At 50.8% G+C, this 20,734-nt stretch overlaps 1 protein-coding gene across 1 annotated transcript in view; it reads left to right on the top strand.

Moving 5' to 3' along the window:
- LTBP2 (latent transforming growth factor beta binding protein 2) overlaps window positions 1-16,387 on the top strand; it is an 86,850-nt gene extending 70,463 nt beyond the window's left edge. The window contains exons 19-36 of the mRNA XM_090271159.1: window positions 3,535-3,654; window positions 4,723-4,845; window positions 5,063-5,188; window positions 5,624-5,749; window positions 6,549-6,671; window positions 6,759-6,884; window positions 7,301-7,423; window positions 8,086-8,217; window positions 8,508-8,633; window positions 9,204-9,347; window positions 10,223-10,414; window positions 10,522-10,605; window positions 11,321-11,449; window positions 11,754-11,891; window positions 11,975-12,142; window positions 12,472-12,753; window positions 13,749-13,898; window positions 14,345-16,387. Of these exons, the coding sequence (XP_090127285.1) occupies window positions 3,535-3,654; window positions 4,723-4,845; window positions 5,063-5,188; window positions 5,624-5,749; window positions 6,549-6,671; window positions 6,759-6,884; window positions 7,301-7,423; window positions 8,086-8,217; window positions 8,508-8,633; window positions 9,204-9,347; window positions 10,223-10,414; window positions 10,522-10,605; window positions 11,321-11,449; window positions 11,754-11,891; window positions 11,975-12,142; window positions 12,472-12,753; window positions 13,749-13,898; window positions 14,345-14,490 (2,558 nt within the window). The 3' untranslated portion in view covers window positions 14,491-16,387. The remainder of the gene's footprint in view (window positions 1-3,534; window positions 3,655-4,722; window positions 4,846-5,062; window positions 5,189-5,623; window positions 5,750-6,548; window positions 6,672-6,758; window positions 6,885-7,300; window positions 7,424-8,085; window positions 8,218-8,507; window positions 8,634-9,203; window positions 9,348-10,222; window positions 10,415-10,521; window positions 10,606-11,320; window positions 11,450-11,753; window positions 11,892-11,974; window positions 12,143-12,471; window positions 12,754-13,748; window positions 13,899-14,344) is intronic.
- Window positions 16,388-20,734: the final 4,347 nt, after the last annotated feature.

Here is a 20,734-nt window from a genome sequence, read left to right as displayed (position 1 = left end):
GAACCATCGTGCCCATGTGAGAGGAACCATGAGGACTGGATAAGCCATGCAACATGCACACACAGACCCTCAGTGAACACGGGGAGGTGTTACTATCGAGAGCCCCATTCTTTTTCACATCCAGACTCCCCCCATTCCCCAGACCACAGCTCTCATCATCCCCTTCCCTTCCAGAGGAGAGGTTCCAGACACATACCTCAGCTCGGGGGTCAGGCTGAGTTCCTGGCCCAGGACAGACCCCCTGAGTCTGTTGAAACAAAGACTGATGTAGCCTGCACACTTCTCCAGGTTTCCATCGGTAACCACAGCCCCAGCCCATCACCCCGGAAGCCCAGTCAATTTCCTCTCCCTCTTTCTTCTTTTTCCAACTAAGAAACCACTCTTTTTACTTAAACCCAAAGTCTCTGGTGACAGGCCTGAGCAGTCTGGACAGCAGCCCATCCAGAGGCTCAGTGACGTGTCTTTCGTACCAGGACTCTGGGTTCCTGCGGAAAGGGGTTAGATTCCCCTGCAGACTGCCAGGGTTTTTCGGTCCCCCACCCACATCCAAGGTCACCTGAGCTTCTGGCTCCTGACTGAGCACCCTTCCCACCCTGTGCTCTCACAAGGAGCAGAGGCAGGCACCCTGCCATTTCCTCTCACGAAGGCAGAAGTGCTCAATGGTGAAGAAGCTCCAGAATTCTCCCAGGGTAGAGAGCAGGTTGGCAAGCTGCTCCCTGCAGTGACTGTTTCCATGGGTCTTCTGGGGTCTCTTCAGCAGCCTCACACCAAGAGGGTGTGAAGTTTTAGTCACATGGTCTCATTGTCTCAACCACAGACATTTGCTGAGTGCCAACTGTGTTCCAGCCATGGGCTAGGCAGTAAGTAAGAATGATAGCTCCCACCCTCATGACCAGGGTCAAACCTACCCAAACACACCATAATCTTAGGTTAGATTTCAAACATGAGACTAGGCAGAAAAATCTGGCTCTACTCCAGGCACCAAGGGGTTGGTGGAACAGCCTCAGGGTATCTGGTGGCAGTAGAGCCAGTGCCTCTTACAGGGACTACTTAGGTGTGGCATCCATTTCATGCAGAATCTTTGGCTCCTTTTGATCGGTTTGGCTGATGGCTCCCATTTAGAAGAGGCCCTCCCTGGCTCAGGTGGCGAGTAAGGGCTTCTTGGCTCTTCTGCCCCCCAGCCCCCACTTGCTGACAGGCCTCTCATGTGTGGTAACCGTGGTCATCACTGGCTGGGGCTCTGAGGAAGGAAGCCAGCAGTGGCCTGCCAGGATAGACTAGGTTATGCTGCATTCACAAACAGCCCCAATCTTAGTGACTTAGAGCACAACAAAGTTTTTTTTTTAAGTTTTTATAAGAACTTATTTGAGCCACACTGATGACCTATGCTGGGAGCAAGATCACAAACTTTATGTCTGACCAAATGCACATGTCCTTCATGGGTCAGCTGTGTGTCTTGCTCCGCGTTTCCTAGCCCTAGAACCAGGCTAAAGGAGTGGCCAGCATCTTGAATGTGGCCAGTCTCCATGGAAGAAAGAAAGAGCACTATGCAGCGTTGCACACAATTAAATGCTTTGGTCCATAAATCACACAGGTCTAGTCCCCTTGCCCCTCCCAACCACAAGGGACCAGGAGGCAGACACAAGCACACCATGGCCCAGAATGAGCTGGAATATTTAGTGAACAGCACAGGGCCACAAGCACCCTAATCCCCAGCATAGGACACTTCATACACCACCTTTGCAGATGGGCCCAGATCATCTGAGACAGGACAGACCTCAGGGTTTTTTGCTGCTGGCAAATCAGATCTTCCTCCCACACTGCCTGATCTCTGCAGAAGAGGCCCAAAGGCTTCATTTTTCTCTCAGTGTAATCATTGAGGAGGATCCTTGCCTCCTCCTTGTTCTCCTTCATCCCCAAAGTCTTGCCTTCCTGAAGCAGGGATTGTTTATCATTTCCAGCGACTTTGCCCAGCCTCCTTCTGGTACCTCGGCCAAGGCCAGCAAGCCATGGTGCTGGTGGCAGTCTCTTGGGTGGCCAAAGTGGTGGCCTTAGATCCTTCACTCCTTCCATCTCTGTCTCATTCTCTCCATGTCTGTCTTTATAGAAACCCTTACAATAGTTTAGCTTCATGTCACCACACCCAACCAGGGGCTCTTGGCTGCTCTCTTTCCAGGGATGAGCCTTATCTCAGTGTCTTGGAGTTCTGAGTATCTCCTTGAGATACCTACCTAACCGCCTCCCCTGTCAATGTCTTCCTCTTCTTCTGGACATTCAGGATGAAATTTTGGTCTTGAGAGGGGCCTGGTTCCCTGGATCGGAGGCTTTGATGTGTCCCATCTCCTGCAGACCAAACAATCTCAGGGGAGACTCATTTTCACCCTCCACTGCAGGGCCCATGTCCCGTTCCATAACGACATCTTCTGGCTCTAGTCCCTTGGCAGAAAGCCTGTGTTCTGACTCATGGCCCTGCCTCCTGCATTTCCTCCACGGAACTGAGTAAGTCTTCCTCCTGAGGAGTAGGGCCTCTGGATCTGCAAAAAGCAGGTAGACTTCCTCCAAGACATTGACAATGACCCATTTAGGATGAGTAAACCCTCCTGGAGCTCAGTCAACCTGTATGTCATGAGTGAGAGCCTTGACACTGTGCTGGAGGAACATAGTGTTCTCCCACAGCCCCAACCCAGAGCTCTGTCCCTGTGTGCTGACCTTCATACCTCATCCAAAAGCCCTGGGGCTTTGCATATGGACTCCCCAAGATGCCAGGTCACATCAGGGAGAACCCCATGTGCAGTACCTGGGTGCAAGATCTCCAGCCTCCTCTTTGTTGTCACTCTCCCAGGACTGCTGCTCCTCTCCCTCCTGGGTCCCCTCTTCCCCTGCTTGTACAGTTGGTGCCAGGGCTCATCCTTTCTGGTCGACTTCCCTGGATCTCACCAGAGTGGGTGCTGGGAGCCCTACATGGTCCTTGGCTGGAAGAAAAGTCCTCTCTCCAGCAGAGAAACCTTGCCAGCATCCACCCGTAGCTCTGCATCAGCCTCGGGGCTGGTCTTGGCCACATCCAAGACTGGGGGTCATCTTCCATCCTTGTTTGCTTGTGCCGGAAGTCTATTTTGCCTTCATCACCCAACTGGTGATCTATTTTGGGGTCTGCAATTGTCACCACTTGTAAAACAAACAAACAAACAAAAAATAAAACCAGGAGTTCACCAAGGGAGATATGGAAGTTGTTCCCACCAATCCAGCTCACAAAATACTGCTCCCTCAGCCTCCCACGGCTAGTGGTAACCATGACCTCCCACGCCCACCAGGGAATCACCCCTTCTAAAGTTCTTCCATCTCTCTCTGTGTCCAGGACAGTGGGTGGGAGGTGGAGCTGGAAACACAGGACAACACTCACTGTTTCCATTCATACAGAAGTTGACACTCCTCCCTCTCCCCGGCCAAGGGCAGGGTCAAGGATTTGCTTCCTCACAGACCTACCCATGTCTACCCATCCCAGGGATGACTGAGGGAGGGGCTGTTATTTTGCAGATATCGACGAATGCCGTCACCCTGGCGCCTGCCCTGATGGGAGATGCGTCAACTCCCCCGGCTCCTACGCTTGCCTGTCCTGCGAGGATGGCTACAGGGGCCAGAGCGGCAGCTGCGTAGGTGAGGGCTGCTCGCCAAGGCGCTGAGGGGACTGTTTGGCCTTGGAACCTCTGGTTGAGGCCACACACAGGGAGAGAAGGAGGTGGGCAGAGGGAAGTGGTTTGGAGGCTATTGTCCTTCATGATCCAGCTGGGTTCCCAGACGCTGGGCATGAGACGGGTGAGCGTCAGTGACCGACACTCTGCTCTCTGAATCAGCTAGGGTGGGGGCCACTTTGGCTCCTTGGTCATATCCATTCAGGAGCTATAGCCCAAGGTCCCAGGAGCTGCCATGGCTGGATCCTGCTGGGTAGAGTGAAGTGTCAAGCATCTTAGGAAAGGGTTGAGTCCAGCAGTGTGAGCTAGCAGCCAGGCCCTGCTACGGTTTCCTGGGAGGAGGGGTCTTCTGCTCCACTGCATCCCAACAGCAGTGTCTAAACAGCAGTGCCTAGCGGAACAGGGGTGCTCTTCTCCCTCCACAGGAGCTGCCTGACAGCTGTAGGAGGAAGTCCTTTCCCCTCAGCCACCACAGGAACAAGGGCCTGGGGTTCAGAATGCCAGGAGGGGCTAGGTTGTGAATAGATGCTTTGAGGCTCCGGAGAGGGCAGACATTTCCCACGCCCTTAAAACTGCCCTTCAGCCACCCAGACATAGCTTGGCCTTCCTTGGCATTGCTCACTCACCTAGTAAAGCCAGTTGTGAGGCTGGGAACATGAAATCATAGCAGTTTGGTTGTCAAGTAGGCAGCCAGAGAGTTTCAGGACCACTGTTACGTGAGTCAAGGGTCCTGGGCACTTCGCTCTAGGTGCCTTTGGATGGGCCACAGCAGCCCCAGGGCTGAGGGACCCGGGCCCCTTTTCTCGGTGTTACTGGAGAGAGATGAAGTGAGCTCAATGGGGAAAGGCATCCTGCCCTGCCGAGGGCCACGATGTGCAGCCAGGAGCAGGAATGACCTCATGACCTTTCCAGGGTGGCCCATGGGTCCTCTGAATGGTGATTCGTTGGCCTCATAATGGAGATGCTCTTAGCCTGACAAAGGGGGCTGCATGAAGGAGAGGCCAGCCTGCCATCCTGGACTTCTCTCCCACAGATGTGAATGAGTGTCTGTCCCCCGGGGTCTGCGCCCATGGAAGGTGCAACAACCTGGAGGGCTCCTTCAGATGCTCTTGTGAGCAGGGCTACGAGGTCACATTGGATGGGAAGAGCTGTCAAGGTACAAAGATGCGGAAGCACGCTTCCTCTGCAGCAAACCAGTCTGCAGCTACTTCCCCTGCACACACACTCCTAATCCACCCTGGTCCCGCAGCCCTAACCATGCTGACCCAGAGCATTGCTGCCAAGACCTATCCTCTCCCCTGTCCCTGCCCACCTGTCAGTCCTGGCCTGTCTATCCTGCAGAGCCCCACACAGAACTCAATGGCATGTTTCAGATGTCAACGAGTGTGCCAGCCGGGCCTCGTGCCCCACTGGCCTCTGCCTCAACACTGAGGGCTCCTTCGCCTGCTCAGCCTGCGAGAGCGGGTACTGGGTGAATGAAGATGGCACTGCCTGTGAAGGTAACCCTGGGGGGTGGCAGAGAGGGACTGAAAAAATTATAGAGGCCCTCTTACCTTCAAAAGCACACTCCAATTGTCCCCTAGCTTTGGGCTAATGCTGAGGGTCTCCAGGCTAGACTAGAGGACCCTATACATGGACTTGGCCCCAAGGAGACCTTCCATTGTCATAATGCCCAAGTTTAGAGGTGAAGGCAGGAAGAAAGGGGAGCCACAGAGATAAGAGGGAGGCTTACAGTAAAGTTGCCCCAGCAGCATTCCGGGGAGAGGGTGCTGGGGTTTCCCTAGAGGTCCACAGCCAGGGCCTGCCCTTCCCAAAGGGCCTGGAGAGAGTCCCACAGGCTCAGAGATAAAAACCAGAGGCATGGGGAGGTTTCTGCCCCACTAGGTAGAGTAAGCCCTCCTGAGCCCCTAGGTGACTGCCACTGTCTGCCCCAGACCTGGACGAGTGCGCCTTTCCGGGAGTCTGCCCCTCAGGAGTCTGCACCAATACTGCCGGCTCCTTCTCCTGCAGGGACTGTGACCAAGGCTACCGGCCCAGCCCCCAGGGCCACACCTGTGAAGGTAAGAGCCACTGCGGCCAATGAGGGAGGCTAACCCCTCACCCTTAGAGAAGGGAGTGGCCAGGACACAGCAGGGGTGTCCCTAGACCAGGGGCCCCTCTGTCTACCTCAGATGGTGGGCTAGCTGTGGACACCTAACAGATCTGGGTCTAGGGGGCCAGTGAGCCCCAAGCTTCAGTGGGCATCAGCATCACTGGGAGAGCGCAGCTCCCTGGGCCTTGTCCCAAACCTGCTAAATGAACCTCTGTTGGGGGCGGGGAGGAGCTTGGGATCAGTTTTCTAAGAAGTTCCCCAGAGGGTGGTGCTGGAACCATGTTTTGAAAAACACTGGCCTGTACCAGGAAATCTGTAGGCCAACTTGAAGAATCTAGTTTCTGTTGTCTTCTCAGGTTCTGTACACGTGATTCCTAGGTTTGTTTCTCATTTGTTTTCCTACTGCTTCTCAGTAAAACCTAAGCCATCTCAGCCATGAGAGTGGTGGGATTTGGTCCTCCTGGGCCAGGGTCGCTGAGAGATGGTGAGTGTCCCCAAGGCGGGCACTGTATGGGCAGCCGGAGAAGCCCAGCCAAGCGGCAGGGGAGCCTGCTGGGCTGTGGCAGAGGTGCAGGGAGCTTTGGTCATTCTGCTCCCCAAAGGCTCTCTTACCAGCTTCTCCAAGCTGTGCTGCGTTATAAGGGAATGATGTCTCTTTGGGGCCAGAAACCCCAGGCAGGTGACAGGCCCTCTGGAGACCTCCCTCACTGGGTCCTGTCCTTGGGAGGTGCTGCCATCAGCTTCCTTCCGCCTGTGTGACCCTGCAGATGTGGACGAGTGTGAAGACCTCCAGAGCAACTGCCTGGGAGGCGAGTGCAAGAATGTGGCTGGCTCGTACCAGTGCCTCTGTTCCCAGGGCTTCCAACTGGCCAATGGCACTGTGTGTGGGGGTGAGTGGCTCAGGTCTCCCCACTGGGGACTGTGTGGGGAGGCGGGAACGTCCCCAGGAGACACCACTGCCTATCTTCTCCCTGCAGACGTGGACGAGTGCATGGGAGAGGAGCACTGTGCACCCCACGGCGAGTGCCTCAACAGCCATGGGTCCTTCTTCTGTCTCTGTGCACCCGGCTTTGTTAGCGCAGAGGGAGGCACCAGCTGCCAGGGTGAGAAGCCAGCTCGGCCATGTCCACTTGTCAGCAGCAGAGGGCGCAAGAGCTATGTCTCGAGGACCAGAATAAAGTGTTCCTGCTCCCTCCCACCCACGGATGGGAGAATAGGGGGCTGGCAGTAATGAGAGGGGGCCAAGTGTCTGAGAGGGACTCTTTCAGTAGGGCCTCTACAATGTCTGCAGCAGGCACGTGCCCTCCAAACTTTGAGTGTGACTCTTCTCCCCTTCACAGAGCCCCAGTTCCAGGGCTCCTGCCCCAAGCCTGGCCTCTGGCTTCCAGCTCTGAACCAGTCCCAGATCTTCAGCCCTTTCTTATCCTGGCCCTCCTATGGGCTACTTAGGGCCCACAGGAGGCCTCCCAGTGTCCTAAGGACCCATGGCTGAGCCTGCTCACAGATGTCTCTGTTCTAGATGTGGACGAGTGTGCAGTTACAGACTGGTGTCTGGGAGGGCAATGTGTCAACACCGAGGGCTCCTTCAACTGTCTGTGTGAGACTGGCTTCCAGCCCTCGCCAGAAAGCGGGGAGTGTGTGGGTAAGGGGAATGGACAGGGCTCTGCCCCACATCTTCCTGCCTCCACTCCTACCTGGTCCTCAGCTCCCTGGGATCAGGAACTGCAGCTTCCGGGAAGCAGAACACTTTCCACACATTAGTTACCCAATGGATAATGCATTTACTGAGCCTCTGCTGACTCAGGAACTGTGCAAGGATGACACAATGAAGACAATAATAATCCTTGCTAGCAGAGCACACAATCTTTTTTTTAAAGCCAAGCTGATTCAACAGACATTTATTAAACACCTGCTAGTTTTGATGTTTTTTGCTGGGACAAATAGACAGTTACAGGCAATCTTGAAACTGAGCAAGGGAGACAGATATGAAGACAACTCTCTGTAATACACTTTGGTGAAGGTTTTATATAGACAAGTATAAAGTGCTCTGTTTTTGGGAGAAGTGGGGAGAAAAGGAGGTTGAGCTCTGTGCTTTCCTAAATAGCATAGAGCTCTTTCAGACCTCCATACCTACTAGGGTAGGGGAAATGACCCTGAACTTGATGTTTTGGGTGGAGATGCACACAGTAGTTTTAAACAGGTCAGGGACTTCAGAGGTTGTGGGGCATGACCTTGTAATGCCAGAGAGGTGAGGCCAGAGCAGTGATCTGGCCACTTCTGTCCCCTCTCATGGCTTGGGGACAGATATTGACGAATGTGAGGACTACGGAGACCCGGTGTGTGGGGTCTGGAGGTGTGAGAATAACCCTGGCTCCTACCGCTGTGTCCTGGGCTGCCAGCCTGGCTTCCACATGGCCCCAACTGGAGACTGCATTGGTGAGTGGGGAGGGGAGTCACAGGTGGGGGGGCTGAAGACACCTGTTTTTCATGGGTCTGACCAGAAACGTTTTTGTCCTGAGGATAGTACTTTTGCAGCTGTTTGGGAGTTTGTGTGTTCTTCATATAGCAGGACTCGGGCAAACACTGAAGAGGGGTGTTAGTTTTCTTGTCCTATGTTTAGAAGTTACCTTTCACAGATCTTGGTGTTACTAGACCACACAAATAAGTATTCCCAGCAAATAAAGAGAGAGCATGCCCTACATGCTAGTCCCCACTGTCCCACACAGACATAGACGAGTGTGCCAACGACACCGCATGTGGGAGCCATGGCTTCTGCGACAACACGGAGGGCTCCTTCCGCTGCCTCTGTGACCAGGGCTTCGAGATCTCGTCCTCCGGCTGGGACTGCGTTGGTGAGAAGCCTGAGGGTAGCTAGGCTCTGGGCCAGGGAAGGGGAGGCCCTTAGGCCCTTTATCCCGTCCCCACAGACCTGAGCTGTCCTGGACAGAGGCCTAGGGCACTCCTCCCAAAATGTTCATGGTTGCTCGGCTCCGTAAGGGGTCCTTATAGAGTGGCAAGGAAGGGAGCTTTCAGCTCTACCCTGCAGCGGGCACCTTGGCCAAGTCGGTAGGGGAAGCATGGCCACATTCTACCAGCGGGGGAGCAGGCACATTAATGAAGGTGCTCCCTTCTCCAGAGACCTCAGGGTCTCAACAGGCACGTTCATTCAGAGACTGTGCGGAGGGAAGAATTCTTCTTTGTCCATTTAGTGACCCTTGTCTGCCACCCGTATTCTCTCTCTCGCTTCCCATGCCCTCTGTTCATCTGTTCCTCCTGCCTGCTAACTCATGCCCACTTCTGCTTTTCCCCCAAGACCCAGCCTTTCTTTTGAGGGGATGAGTATCTGCCCCCAGGCTGGAGGCAGGGGCAGAGGTTATGGGCTGCCTCTTCTCCACCCACGAGCCTGTCCTCATGCCTGGCAGATGTGAACGAGTGTGAGCTCATGCTGGCAGTGTGTGGGGCAGCACTCTGTGAGAACGTGGAAGGCTCCTTCCTGTGCCTTTGCACCAGCGACCTGGAAGAGTACGATGCTCAGGAGGGGCGCTGCCGCCCGCGGGTGGCTGGAGGTGAGTATGCTTCATACTCTACCCAGCCATTATGCACAACCACTCCATGGCTCACTCTTCCACTTCCCCAGCTCCTGAGGGGGAGCCTGGCCCAGGACTGGGGCAGTGTGGGCAGGGGGGCAGCCTCCGAATGGAGTGTGGAAGGGTGAGGAGTCTGAGAGTGAAGCCAATGTCAAGATAAGAGGGGACCCTGCTCCAAGCCAACAAACATCCAGGAGGCTGCAAGGCTGTGAGGGACCCTACAGGAGGCTCAGGGAGCTCTGAGACCAACTTAGGGTGGCCCTAGGGATCTCAGATTGAGCTTTGGAGGGACCCTCAATCCAACCACAGGAAACCCTCTGGAAGCAGAGCTAAGCTAAACTCTCCTCCTTCCACTCCACCCCAGAGCTGCTGTGTTCAGCTTCTCTTCCCAGGCTGGACTACTTTCTTTTCCCCTCTATGACTTGGGGAAAAGAAACTAGGAACTAGAACAGGAAGGGAGGGCGGGGATGGGGTACAGTGTGAAGCGGAGGAATAGGCAGAGGGCTGCCCTTATGACTGGGGGCACCCTACTGTAGTGGTGGAAGGCAGGGTGGTATGCTGGAAAGAACAGGGGCTTTGGCACCCAAGGAACTCGGGTTAACTCCCTGCTATGCCACTTAGTAGCTTGGGGTTGTGGCAAGTCACCCAACTTCGCTAAGTCTCACCTGCCTATCTGAAAGGGAGCTGATGATGATAATGCACACCACATAGAGTCACTGATAGCATCAAGTGAGATGATATAGGTAAAAGCATTTTGTACACTGTAAAGTGGTATATAAATGTTCAATGTGTAAAGACTAGGGCATCCCAGAGGGCCACGAACAGACAATAGTAAGGGGCACTGTCACACACAGGTCAGAGTAACCCCGAGGCCCCACCAGGGGACCACCTCTCAGGCCCCATCCGCATGGAATGCTACTCTGGGCGCAAAGGCCAGCCGCCCTGCTCCAGCCTCCTGGGCCGGAACACCACACAGGCCGAGTGCTGCTGCACCCAGGGTGCCAACTGGGGAGACACCTGCGACCTCTGCCCAGCCGAGGACTCAGGTAAAGCCCCTGACGGTCCTAAACCCTCTCAGGGTCAGCTTTGCAGGGTGACAGTGAGAGAAGGGGGCAGAGCCCCCCTCTCTCTGAGCTTGGATGCCTCCCTACAGTCGAATTCAGCGAGATCTGCCCTAGTGGTAAAGGCTACATCCCTGTGGAAGGAGCCTGGATGTTTGGACAGACCACATACACAGGTAACCTCCCTACATATCCTGCTGCCTGAACTCCACTCACCTGAACTGGTCCCACCTGGTCCTCCAGGAGGTCCCCTGGGAAGCTCCGCATGCAGCCCCAGACTCCCAGGTCACTTCCCTCACTCCTGCCCTGGGTCTGATGGCCTCCAGAGTTGTAGCCGGGAGTTCTGATTGGAGCTCCTCCAAGAATGTTCACAGAAGCCCACCTTGGTTTTCTTGTTCCCCCGAGGCTGAACCGTCCAGGAACAAGCTATGATGCCAGTCACAGGGCCTAGGGAGAGGGCGGGCAGTGCTGCTGCACAGAGGCCAGAGGCAGCTGCTTATCTCCCTAGCCCCACTGACAGAGCCAGCAACTTTGGGGACCCTATACTTAAAGTGGGTAGTTTAGGTATGAGCACCCTAATCCTGAAGCTGGAGAAGGAAATAATAGAAAATGAAGTAGCTTTCCTTAAGTGCTTGCTATGAACCAAGCACTATTTTAAGCACCTTGCGTGTGTTAATCTTTTAATCCTCATAGTAAGGGGTTAAGTAGTCATATCTACATTTTTTAGGTAGAAAACTGAGGCAAGGAGAACTTAAGTTGCCTGAAGTCACCCAACTAGCAATGTCAGGGCCAGGATTCCAGCCCAGCAAGGCTGGCTCTGGAGCCCAGAGTCTCAGGTATGGCCTCATATGGCTTCTCACCTTCCCTCACCTCAGCTCTGCCTTCCCACAGATGCGGACGAGTGCATGATGTTCGGGCCTGGTCTCTGCCAGAACGGCCGCTGCCTCAACACGGTTCCCGGCTACATCTGCCTGTGCAATCCTGGCTACCACTACGATGCCACCGGCAGGAAGTGTGAGGGTGAGGACACACTCCAGCCCTCCCCACCCGGGCCCTGCCAGCGAGCCCCTTTCTTGCTGGGAGTTTCCCTTCCAGGGACAGAGGCCAGCTGCAGCAGGCAGGTCTGAGGTGAGGGGAGCTGTGGGGACCTGTTGGAAAAGTAGCCCTGGGGAGGGGCTCCCAGGCTTGTCTGGGGCAGGGGAGGGGAAGCAGGGTGCTTCCTCTTCATTATCAGTTACAAGCACACCCTTTTCCATGAAGGGGTCTGTGCACAAGCCGCCTTGGCAGTGCCCCACATGCGCCTCCCCTCTTCCTGCCACCACAGATCACGACGAGTGCCAGGACATGGCCTGTGAGAACGGCGAGTGTGTGAACACGGAGGGCTCTTTCCACTGCTTCTGCAGCCCTCCCCTCACGCTGGACCCCAGCCAGCAGCGCTGCGTGAACAGCACCAGCGGCATGGGTCAGCGCGCCTGGGATGGCGGGGCAGCAGGGGGGTGGACCTGGACTGGGGGGGCTCACATGCCTCTGTGTCTCTGCCACCAGAGGACCTGCCTGACCACGACATCCACATGGACATCTGCTGGAAAAAAGTCACCAATTATGTGTGCAGCCAACCCCTGCACGGGCGCCGCACCACCTACACAGAGTGCTGCTGCCAGGACGGCGAGGCCTGGAGCCAGCAGTGTGCTCTGTGCCCCCCAAGGAGCTCAGGTGAGGGGTGGCCTGTGCCTGCATGGAGAGAGGGGAGGCACCTCCAGAGCTGGCTGGGCCCCAGGGTGGAGAATGCCCTTACCTTAGAAGAGGGGATTTAGAGAGGAATTGGGCAACCAGAGCAGTGGCCCTGTCTTCAGTCCCTGTTGTTTCGGGATAAAGTGGGGCAGGCAATGGGGTGAGGGGGGGAGAGGAGCACTTCCAGGAACTCCCAGAGGGCACCAGTCCCAGCACGCTCCCTCTCGCTGGGGTGGTGAGCCAGGGGGTAGCACACCAGGCTCAGCTACCAGGAGTTAGGCCCAGCTTCCTCTCTCCCTCCTCCCTGACAGAGGTCTATGCTCAGCTGTGCAACGTGGCCCGGATTGAAGCAGAGCGGGAGGCCGGGGTCCACTTCCGGCCAGGCTATGAGTATGGCCCTGGGCCTGAGGACCTGCACTACAGTCTCTATGGCCCAGATGGGGCCCCCTTCTACAACTACCTGGGCCCTGAGGACGCCCTCCCTGAGCCACCCTTCCCCAACACAGCCAGCCACCCAGGGGACCATGCACCAGGCCCTGAGTCTCCCCTGCAGCCCTCAGAACTCCAGCCCCACTATGTGGCCAGCCACCCAGGTCTGTGTTGCTGCAAAAATGGGGAAGAGTTGGGCACCAAAGTTGTTTCACTTCCATCTCCTCCGCCTGCTAATCACTGCCAGCAGGGTGAGGACAGGGAAGAGGAAAGATGCACCAAGCCCTCTCCACGTGTCACTTAACGGAAGGGACAGCTCCAAATGCCCAAGTGAAACCCTAACAACTCCCTCTGATAGACCAGCACAGGGGACACAGAGATATGGGACACCACCGTCCCAACCTCAAAAGCTCCCCTGTGGGAGGAAGTTGAGAGTGAGAGAAGCAGGAAAACTCTGGACTATCTGTTTCCCCCCTCACCACTTAGGATATGCAGACTAACCTGCCCTACAGGTTCCAACTTATGACCTGAAATGTTAACTAGGGATTTCTAATCACTTCAAAGGCCCGCTGTGGTGATTTGGTTTGTAAGTGGCAATGACCCCAGCACTCAGGACTTGGATCTAATGAGGAGGTCAGGCCACCTGTGCAGTGTACCTGCCGCAGGCACAGGCACCTTATTGGACTGGTAAAGACTGCCCCGAGATTAGGGATGGGGTCTTTTTCAGGGGTGGGGAGAGTTGCTTAGAGAGAAGAGGGTTAGGCAGGTCTGGTAGTTTTGCTTTGTGTTGAGTGAGGGTAAATCCACTTTTGCTGCCAACTCCCTCGCAGCAAAAAAAAAAAAAAAATTATTTCACAAAATGCCCTCTGACCAACCACAACAAAATCAAAACTAGACACCCCACTGCTCAGGAGCCCTGACATTGTGAAGCAGTGAATCCCAACCCTCTTGGAGGCCTCATTTAAAGGTCTCCCTCATCTAAAATGACCTTTTCTAAAGGGTATTGCCTTTTGTTTTACCATCTTTTTGTGAGTTTTATGACCCACCCCACTCCTACCTCAGGAATTCAATAGGGGCCAACCCTTTGTAGTGGAGCGTGAGGGTCCAGGCGTTGGGTCCAGGCCCCAGCTTCCTTCTCCCTCTGACTTCCTACCACCAGAACACCAGGCTGGCTTCGAAGGGCTCCAGGCAGAGGAGTGCGGTGTCCTGAACGGTTGTGAGAATGGCCGCTGTGTGCGCGTGCAGGAGGGCTACACCTGCGACTGCTTTGAGGGCTTCCAGCTGGACATGGCCCACATGGCCTGTGTGGGTAAGTTTAGAATCAGAGTGGCAATGCTTGGGAAGCACGCTGGCCCTGAAAAGTCAGACTGGCCCATTGCTCACTTTAGAGAGGTACGACTCAATTTAGGATTGCTGGAAAATCCATCTCTGTCCCATAGTGGGGCTACCCAGCCCAGGCTGGGTGGTGAGAAAGCTCCAAAGAAAGGTCAAATGCTGTGTTAAGCCTTTCCACGGAGGTGCCTAGACAGAAAAAAGGCAGGGACAAGAGTATGGTCACTCTCCTGGGCACTCTATGGGCTCATTACCACCTGCTTTGTGTCTGTCAGTTGCTTAGACCGGGGGAGTGACTTCAGCCTCTGGCTGTCATACCTAGGATCCCACTGCAGGGCTGGGACCAGTGACCAGAGAGCCAGAAGCAACAGGCCAAAGGCCCTTGGGCTACCACCAGATCTCTCCTGCTTTTCTTCCTCTTAGATGTGAATGAATGTGATGACTTGAACGGGCCTGCTGCACTCTGTGCCCACGGTCACTGCGAGAACACAGAGGGCTCCTACCGCTGCCACTGCTCCCCAGGTTATGTGGCTGAGGCAGGGCCCCCCCACTGCATCGCCAAGGAGTAGCAGTGAGGGGTCAGTGTGGGCAGCTACCTGGAAAAGGGCTCTGGCGGGGGCCTTGGGAAGACACCGTGAAGACATCATGCAGGAGGCCCTACGGCCCCATTCCCAGCCAGCCTTGCCTGCTTTTCATCTCTCCCAGCTTAGACTCTGGCTGTGAGCTTGTCACTGCCTTCACACTGCCATGCCCTTGCTTGGCTCAAACACCACCAAATGCTTTAACGCTTCAGCCACTGGCCATGAGGCCTGGTCCACCACCTGTCCTGGCCTTGCTATGGGATGCTTACCAAAGGCTGGCCCTCGTTCTCCCCAAGCTGTGCAAACATGCAAGGTCCTTTGGCCTCACACTGCAGATGCCCTTTTCCAGCCATGATTCACATATCATCCTGATGATTTCAAAACTGGGTCAGAGCCTACATCTGTCCTGGGATGGTCCTTCAGAAGCTATGGAGCGAAAAAGGACAGGAGGAAGTTTGGGGAGTGACTCCAATGCCTCCTCCCAAGAACCATCACTGCCACTCAGCCAGTCTGGTCTGGACCAGATTTTGCCACATCATCCTGTAAGGACTTCTGTGGCCCCTGGAAGGGGCAGAAGATCCCCTCATCTCAGAGAAGTAAGACTAATACTAGCTTGCTGAATGTGAGACACAAACGAAGGGAAGCAAGGAGCCTGAGGAAGCAAGAGGGCAATATTAAAAATATGGGAAATCTTTAAAAAGGGGGGAGCCAGGGCTTCACACAAGTCTAAAGAAAGTATTCAGTAACTTGGAGCAAATAAACCTTCAAAATATACCCAGCGGTAGCTCCTGGGCACAAGGACTGCCACAAGACAGGGTGCCCATCTCCCACAACTTGTATTAAATACATACTGCTCCTTAGAGGAAATAAATTTCTCCTGGGCTCTCCTTTTGTGGACACCAGTTTGATGTGCTAAAAATAAAGAGGTCTATTTTCTAGCTTGCAAAAAACAGTGTAGTCTTGTTTTGGGGGGAGGCTAGATTTCCTATGTTGCTTCCCCTTGGAAGCCTCTGCCCCCTTCCCCTTCAGTAAATGGCTGGCTGGCATTCCTCCGAATTTACAGTAGAGACCAACTCCAGCCTTGGCTAGCTGGGAATTTAGAACCACCGTAGAATAAAAAAAAATGTACATCTGGGCTCTTTTGTTTTTCCACATTAAACCAAATTTCTTCACCACATTGGCTAAGTCTAAGTATTAGAGAAGAAGCTGTGCCTACCCCCTGCCAGCTGTGACTGGGTTCCAACAGGAAAAGGTTCTTTGCTCTTCCAAGACAAGGAAAGCTCTGACTTTGTATTTCTCTGATGAACTGCAATGTAAATGAACAAGGAAATGAATACTGTTTTCTTTATTTAATCTGTCCTGTCCTTCCTGCTGCTCTGATTGTCAGACATCACATAGTAACTTATTGAATGCTTGCTATGTGCTAGGCAGTGTTGAGTGCGATACACAAATTTCATTTCATCATCCAACAATACTATACTATTTTATTCCCAACTTAGAGATGAGGAAATAAAGACACACCAAGCTTAAATAATTTGCTCCAGGTCACTATACTAGTTGAGATGTTTTCAGCAGACAAAAATATATAGTTCTTAAAGATATGAAAATATTGACCTTCAAAATAAAAGAAATGCAAGTTAAGCCACACTGAGACTCTTTGTCAGCTGGCAAGCATCTGGAGAAAGAGGCATTCACATACATAGCTGACAGAAAGATAAATTGATACAACTTCTGAAGAGGATATGAAAATGTCTTTCAAAATCACTTACTCTTTGAATCAGTAATTCTGCTTCTAGGAATTTCATCTTCAGCTATATTCTCACCAAATGTGAAATGACATATGTAAAAAGTTATTTATTATAGCATTATTTGTAACAGCAAAAGATTACAAACAATTCATTGCTATGGAGCCCTAAATAGAAAAATAAAAAGTGGCTTTAAATGCCTTGGTAAGATACCCAAAATAGATTAAGGAAAAAAGGAGGGCTGTATAACACATGCTGCTATTTGTCTATAAAGAAAGGGGTAAAAGAACTGGATATCTACTAACTCCACCTTACACCCCATTATTTCAGAGAACGTCTTACCATTCCCCAATATACCCTGTTGGCACTGAGCTTTTAAATTTTTTAAATTGGTTTTGGAGAGAAAGAGAAACATGCATTTGTTGATCCAGTTATTTATGCATTCATTGATTACTTCTTGTATTTGCCCTGACCTGGGACCCAACCTGCAACCAGATGATGCTCTAACCAACTGAGCCACCAGGCCAGCGCAGACACTGCGCTTTACAAATGCTCTTCCACTGCCCCTCCTCCTAATCCTCACTTTGTTTACCCTTCCAGATATTTCAGGCATGTTTAATACATATTTCCATGTATTAAAAACAAAACAGCATACTATGCATGCTGTCTACACTGTTTTTTTCACAATACACACTTGCACATAAGAGCTCTCATTCTATTTCATAAATGTATACTCTCCCATTGAATGTATAAATCAGTTTATTTAATCGGTTCCCTACTGGTAGACATTTCCATTGTTTCCTATCTTTTGCTATTAAAAATGCTATAATGAATATTCTTGTGCAAATGTTATTCCATATTATAGCTATAGGATTATATCTGTAGGCTACATTCTTAGAAACAATGGTAATTTGTGGGGAGGATGACAGGGTAGAGGGGTACAGGACTGGGACACTTCACTATATCCTCTTTTGTGCCTCTTGCAATTTTGTACCATATGTATTATCTATTCAAAAAAATAAAATATTTTTAAATACACCTGCTGGCTATCGACTATTTAAACATTCCTCCCTTCTCTTTATATATTTACTGGACTATACTTTCAATTAAAGACAGATGGTCATTATTTCAAGACTTATTAAAGCAAACTTCCCTTAAGCAGTCCTGAGGCATTTTTCTGTGGGAAAATGGCAGACAGGGATTTTTAAAAAGAAATCATAGCCCTGCCAGGATGGCTCAGTTGGTTAGCACATTGTCCTGTACACCAAAAAGCTGCAGATTCAATTCCCAGTCAGGGCACATACCTAGATTGTGGATTCGATGCTGTGTTGGGGAGCATATGAAAGGCAACTGACAGATGTTTCCCTCTCTCTCAGATCAATAAAAACATCCTCGCATGAGGATGTTTTAAAAAATTAAAAAATAAAAATATATAAACTAGGGCTCAATTCTCAGAAGAGAAAAAAAAAAGTATCTTCTTGGACACCTACTTTAGCAGTCCTTCCTAATCTCTTACTTCTGAACCTGTTTTCTCCTAATCATGAAAGAAGCGTAGGGTTGGTTGGACATCTATAGTTTACATACCACACAAAGAAACTAAGGGGGAGTGGGGTACCTGTAGTTTACATACCACTAGTCACTATGAATCATGTAACTAAAGTGCTATTCCACAACAAGGTAAGATCTGAACATTGACCAAGAGGCTCCCTCTTTGGAGCCAACAGCATAAAGCTGTTCACAACATAAAGCAGACCCAGGGTTCCCCTGCCTTTGGCTCCTGAACAATTGTTTTGCTAAAGCAAAGGGTGGGAGGTTGTTGGGGGTGCATGCTGCCCCGGGAACTTCCTAGCTTGCATATACAGTTAAATAAAATCAGTTCTGCAACAAATAGGGCCTTGATAACATCCCCTTAAAAGAGAAGCCAGAAGGAAAAAAATAACCACCTTCCAATCGACACAGTGAGCAAAATTTGTGAAAATGTCTGCTGGCTTTTATGGCTTGCCAGGAAGAAGGCAACTGGTCAGAAAGTGCCTGAGAAAGATCCTAACCCTGCTTTACCTTGTTTACTGTTTATTCCAAGCAAACTTCCCACTGTCACCTTGACGGTATCATTTCCCTATGCCCTGTGTTCTTCAAATTTCTCCATCACCTACCTACAGTGGAGAATTTTTTTAAAAATTGATTTTGGAGAAAAAGGAAGGTAAAGAGAAACATCAATTTGTTGTTCCACTTACTTATGCATTCATTCGTTGATTCTTGTTTTGTGCCCTGACTGGGGATCAAACACACAACCTTGGCAATATGGAGACATGCTCTGAACAGCTGAGCAACCCAGCCAAGGCAGTGGAGAGTTATTACTTAAGGTTTCCCTATAAAGCTTTCTGTGTGAAATAAGGGAGTTTCTTCCAAATCTACCCTTTCTAAACACAAAATTCCATTTTTTTCCATTAACAGTACTTACATATAGGCATCCCAAGGGACACTGTTCCTACCTAATTGACCACTACAATATAATGGTTTACTTAGCTATTAAAGCTATTATGCTTATGGTCACAATGAGTTTTTAAATCATCGTATCAATAAATAACTCAAAAATAATCTGGAAGGATATTTCTAGTACTTAAAATGTAGCAAATCTTTTGGGGAGGAGGAAAGGACTTAGTGTGAGCTGAAAATCTTACTAGGCCCAGTTACTGGCAGCCATGTTCAATGACTCAGTCCAAGTTACACAGATGCTTTCATGGTATACTGGTTTCTGCCTCCTTTCATGAAAATCTGCTAAGAAATCTACTCAGGTTTCTGAGTGTCCTCTTCTTTTCTTTGTATACATTGCATACACAAGACAGGTTTGTCTTTCCTAAGTTCTAGATTTTCCCATGTTAAAAATGTAAGCACCACCTGGCTGGTATAGCTCAGTGGATTGAGCGTTGGCCTGTGAACCAAGTGTTGCCGGTTCAATTCCCAGTCAGGGCACATGACTAGGTTGCATGTCAGGTCCCCAGTTGGGGGCACGAGTGAGAGGCAACCACACAGTAATGTTTCTCTCCATTTCTCCTTTCCCCTCTCTCTAAAATTAAATAAATAAATAATTTTTTTAAGTGTAAGCACCTGTTTCTATCTTGGATTCTTTGTCTCTAAATTCTGCATTGCCATTTTTTAATGGTAAAGTATTTTATTGGACAACTTAATTCTAATCCAGCTTAGAAATCTCAGTCCAGTAAGAAATTCAAGTTTTTGCTCTAATGAACTTTTAGGCTTTTGAGAAAAAGATGGGTTGAACTGATAATGCTTCCAGAATCAATATGAGTGTGGTTTTTCCAATATTAGCATTTATAAATCATTCATCAGTGCAGTGGTATTTTTGTCTTTTGGTTGTCTGTCCATGCAGTTCTGGATCCCCCGTCAGCCATACACGTACCACAACTATTTCTCCCTCTATTGTGGGGAACCACCCCTTGTAGTTTCAGGAATTGTAGGTCAAGACGTGAGCCATGCCCCCTGGGAGGCCTCTGAGTCTCAACAGAACACTGGAAGGCAGAGGCAGAGAGGACTGAAGGCCACTCAGAGGGTTTCCATGGGAACTGAATTTAAAGAATGCTTATTAAGCTTTGGAGCTTGCTCTGCTTTTCTTATCTCTTAACTATAAACAATCTCTAACAAGGAATGTATGAAACCTTGTACCTAATGCCAGTGTGGTGTCAAGATGTTTAATAGACCCTGACACAGACTGGTCACCATGCCCTCTATATTGGTATGTACTTGTAATCTGTAACTGTCAACTGTAATCCAGGTGCCTAAAAGCTATTGATGATTTTTGAATTTTGACACTGCATCTCCCATGCATACACTTCTCAATGAAAAAGCATGAAGGACAGAGGTCTTGTGCTATTCTGCACTAGAGAGAACAGCTATTTCCCTACCCTAGCCCCGCCCCCAGACAAAATACAGTGTCCTGGATAGATTTGTTCCGCTGTGGTCGTGAAACTTCTGGTGGACAGAGTAGTTTCCAACTGAGCCAGGGTGTTGGAGACAGCTCCGCCTCACCCTATAGCCTATTTAAATGCCAAACCCAAACAAGTACTTTAAAATACACTGGAATGTGTGGCTTAAAACGCTTTTCCTTCAGTGACCCTACAGTAAAGTTGCCAGGTTTAGCAAATAAAAATACTGGGTGCCCAGTTAAATTTTCACTTTAGAGAAACAACAAGTAATTTTTAGCATAAGTATGTCTCATGCAATATTTGGGACACAGTTATACTAAAAACTACCTATTCATTTGAAATTCAAATTTAACTGGGCATCCTGCATTTTATCTGGTAATCCAACCTAAAAGAAAATTCCTAAGTATCTACTATCTATTCCAACAAAGGGACCAGTTTCTGCTATGCATGAGACCAGAGATGTTTTACACTATAAGTTAAGTAAAGCAACATGTCCTTAAAAGATTCAGTCACTAAATGATCACAGAATCTTGAAATGTCTGTGGA

This window comes from Furipterus horrens, unplaced genomic scaffold (assembly GCF_987537825.1).
Source record: "Furipterus horrens unplaced genomic scaffold, mFurHor1.1.pri manual_scaffold_3, whole genome shotgun sequence".
Taxonomy (NCBI): domain Eukaryota; kingdom Metazoa; phylum Chordata; class Mammalia; order Chiroptera; family Furipteridae; genus Furipterus; species Furipterus horrens.
The sequence above is the reverse complement of the archived record's forward strand: the minus strand, read 5'-3'. Positions and strand labels throughout refer to the sequence as shown.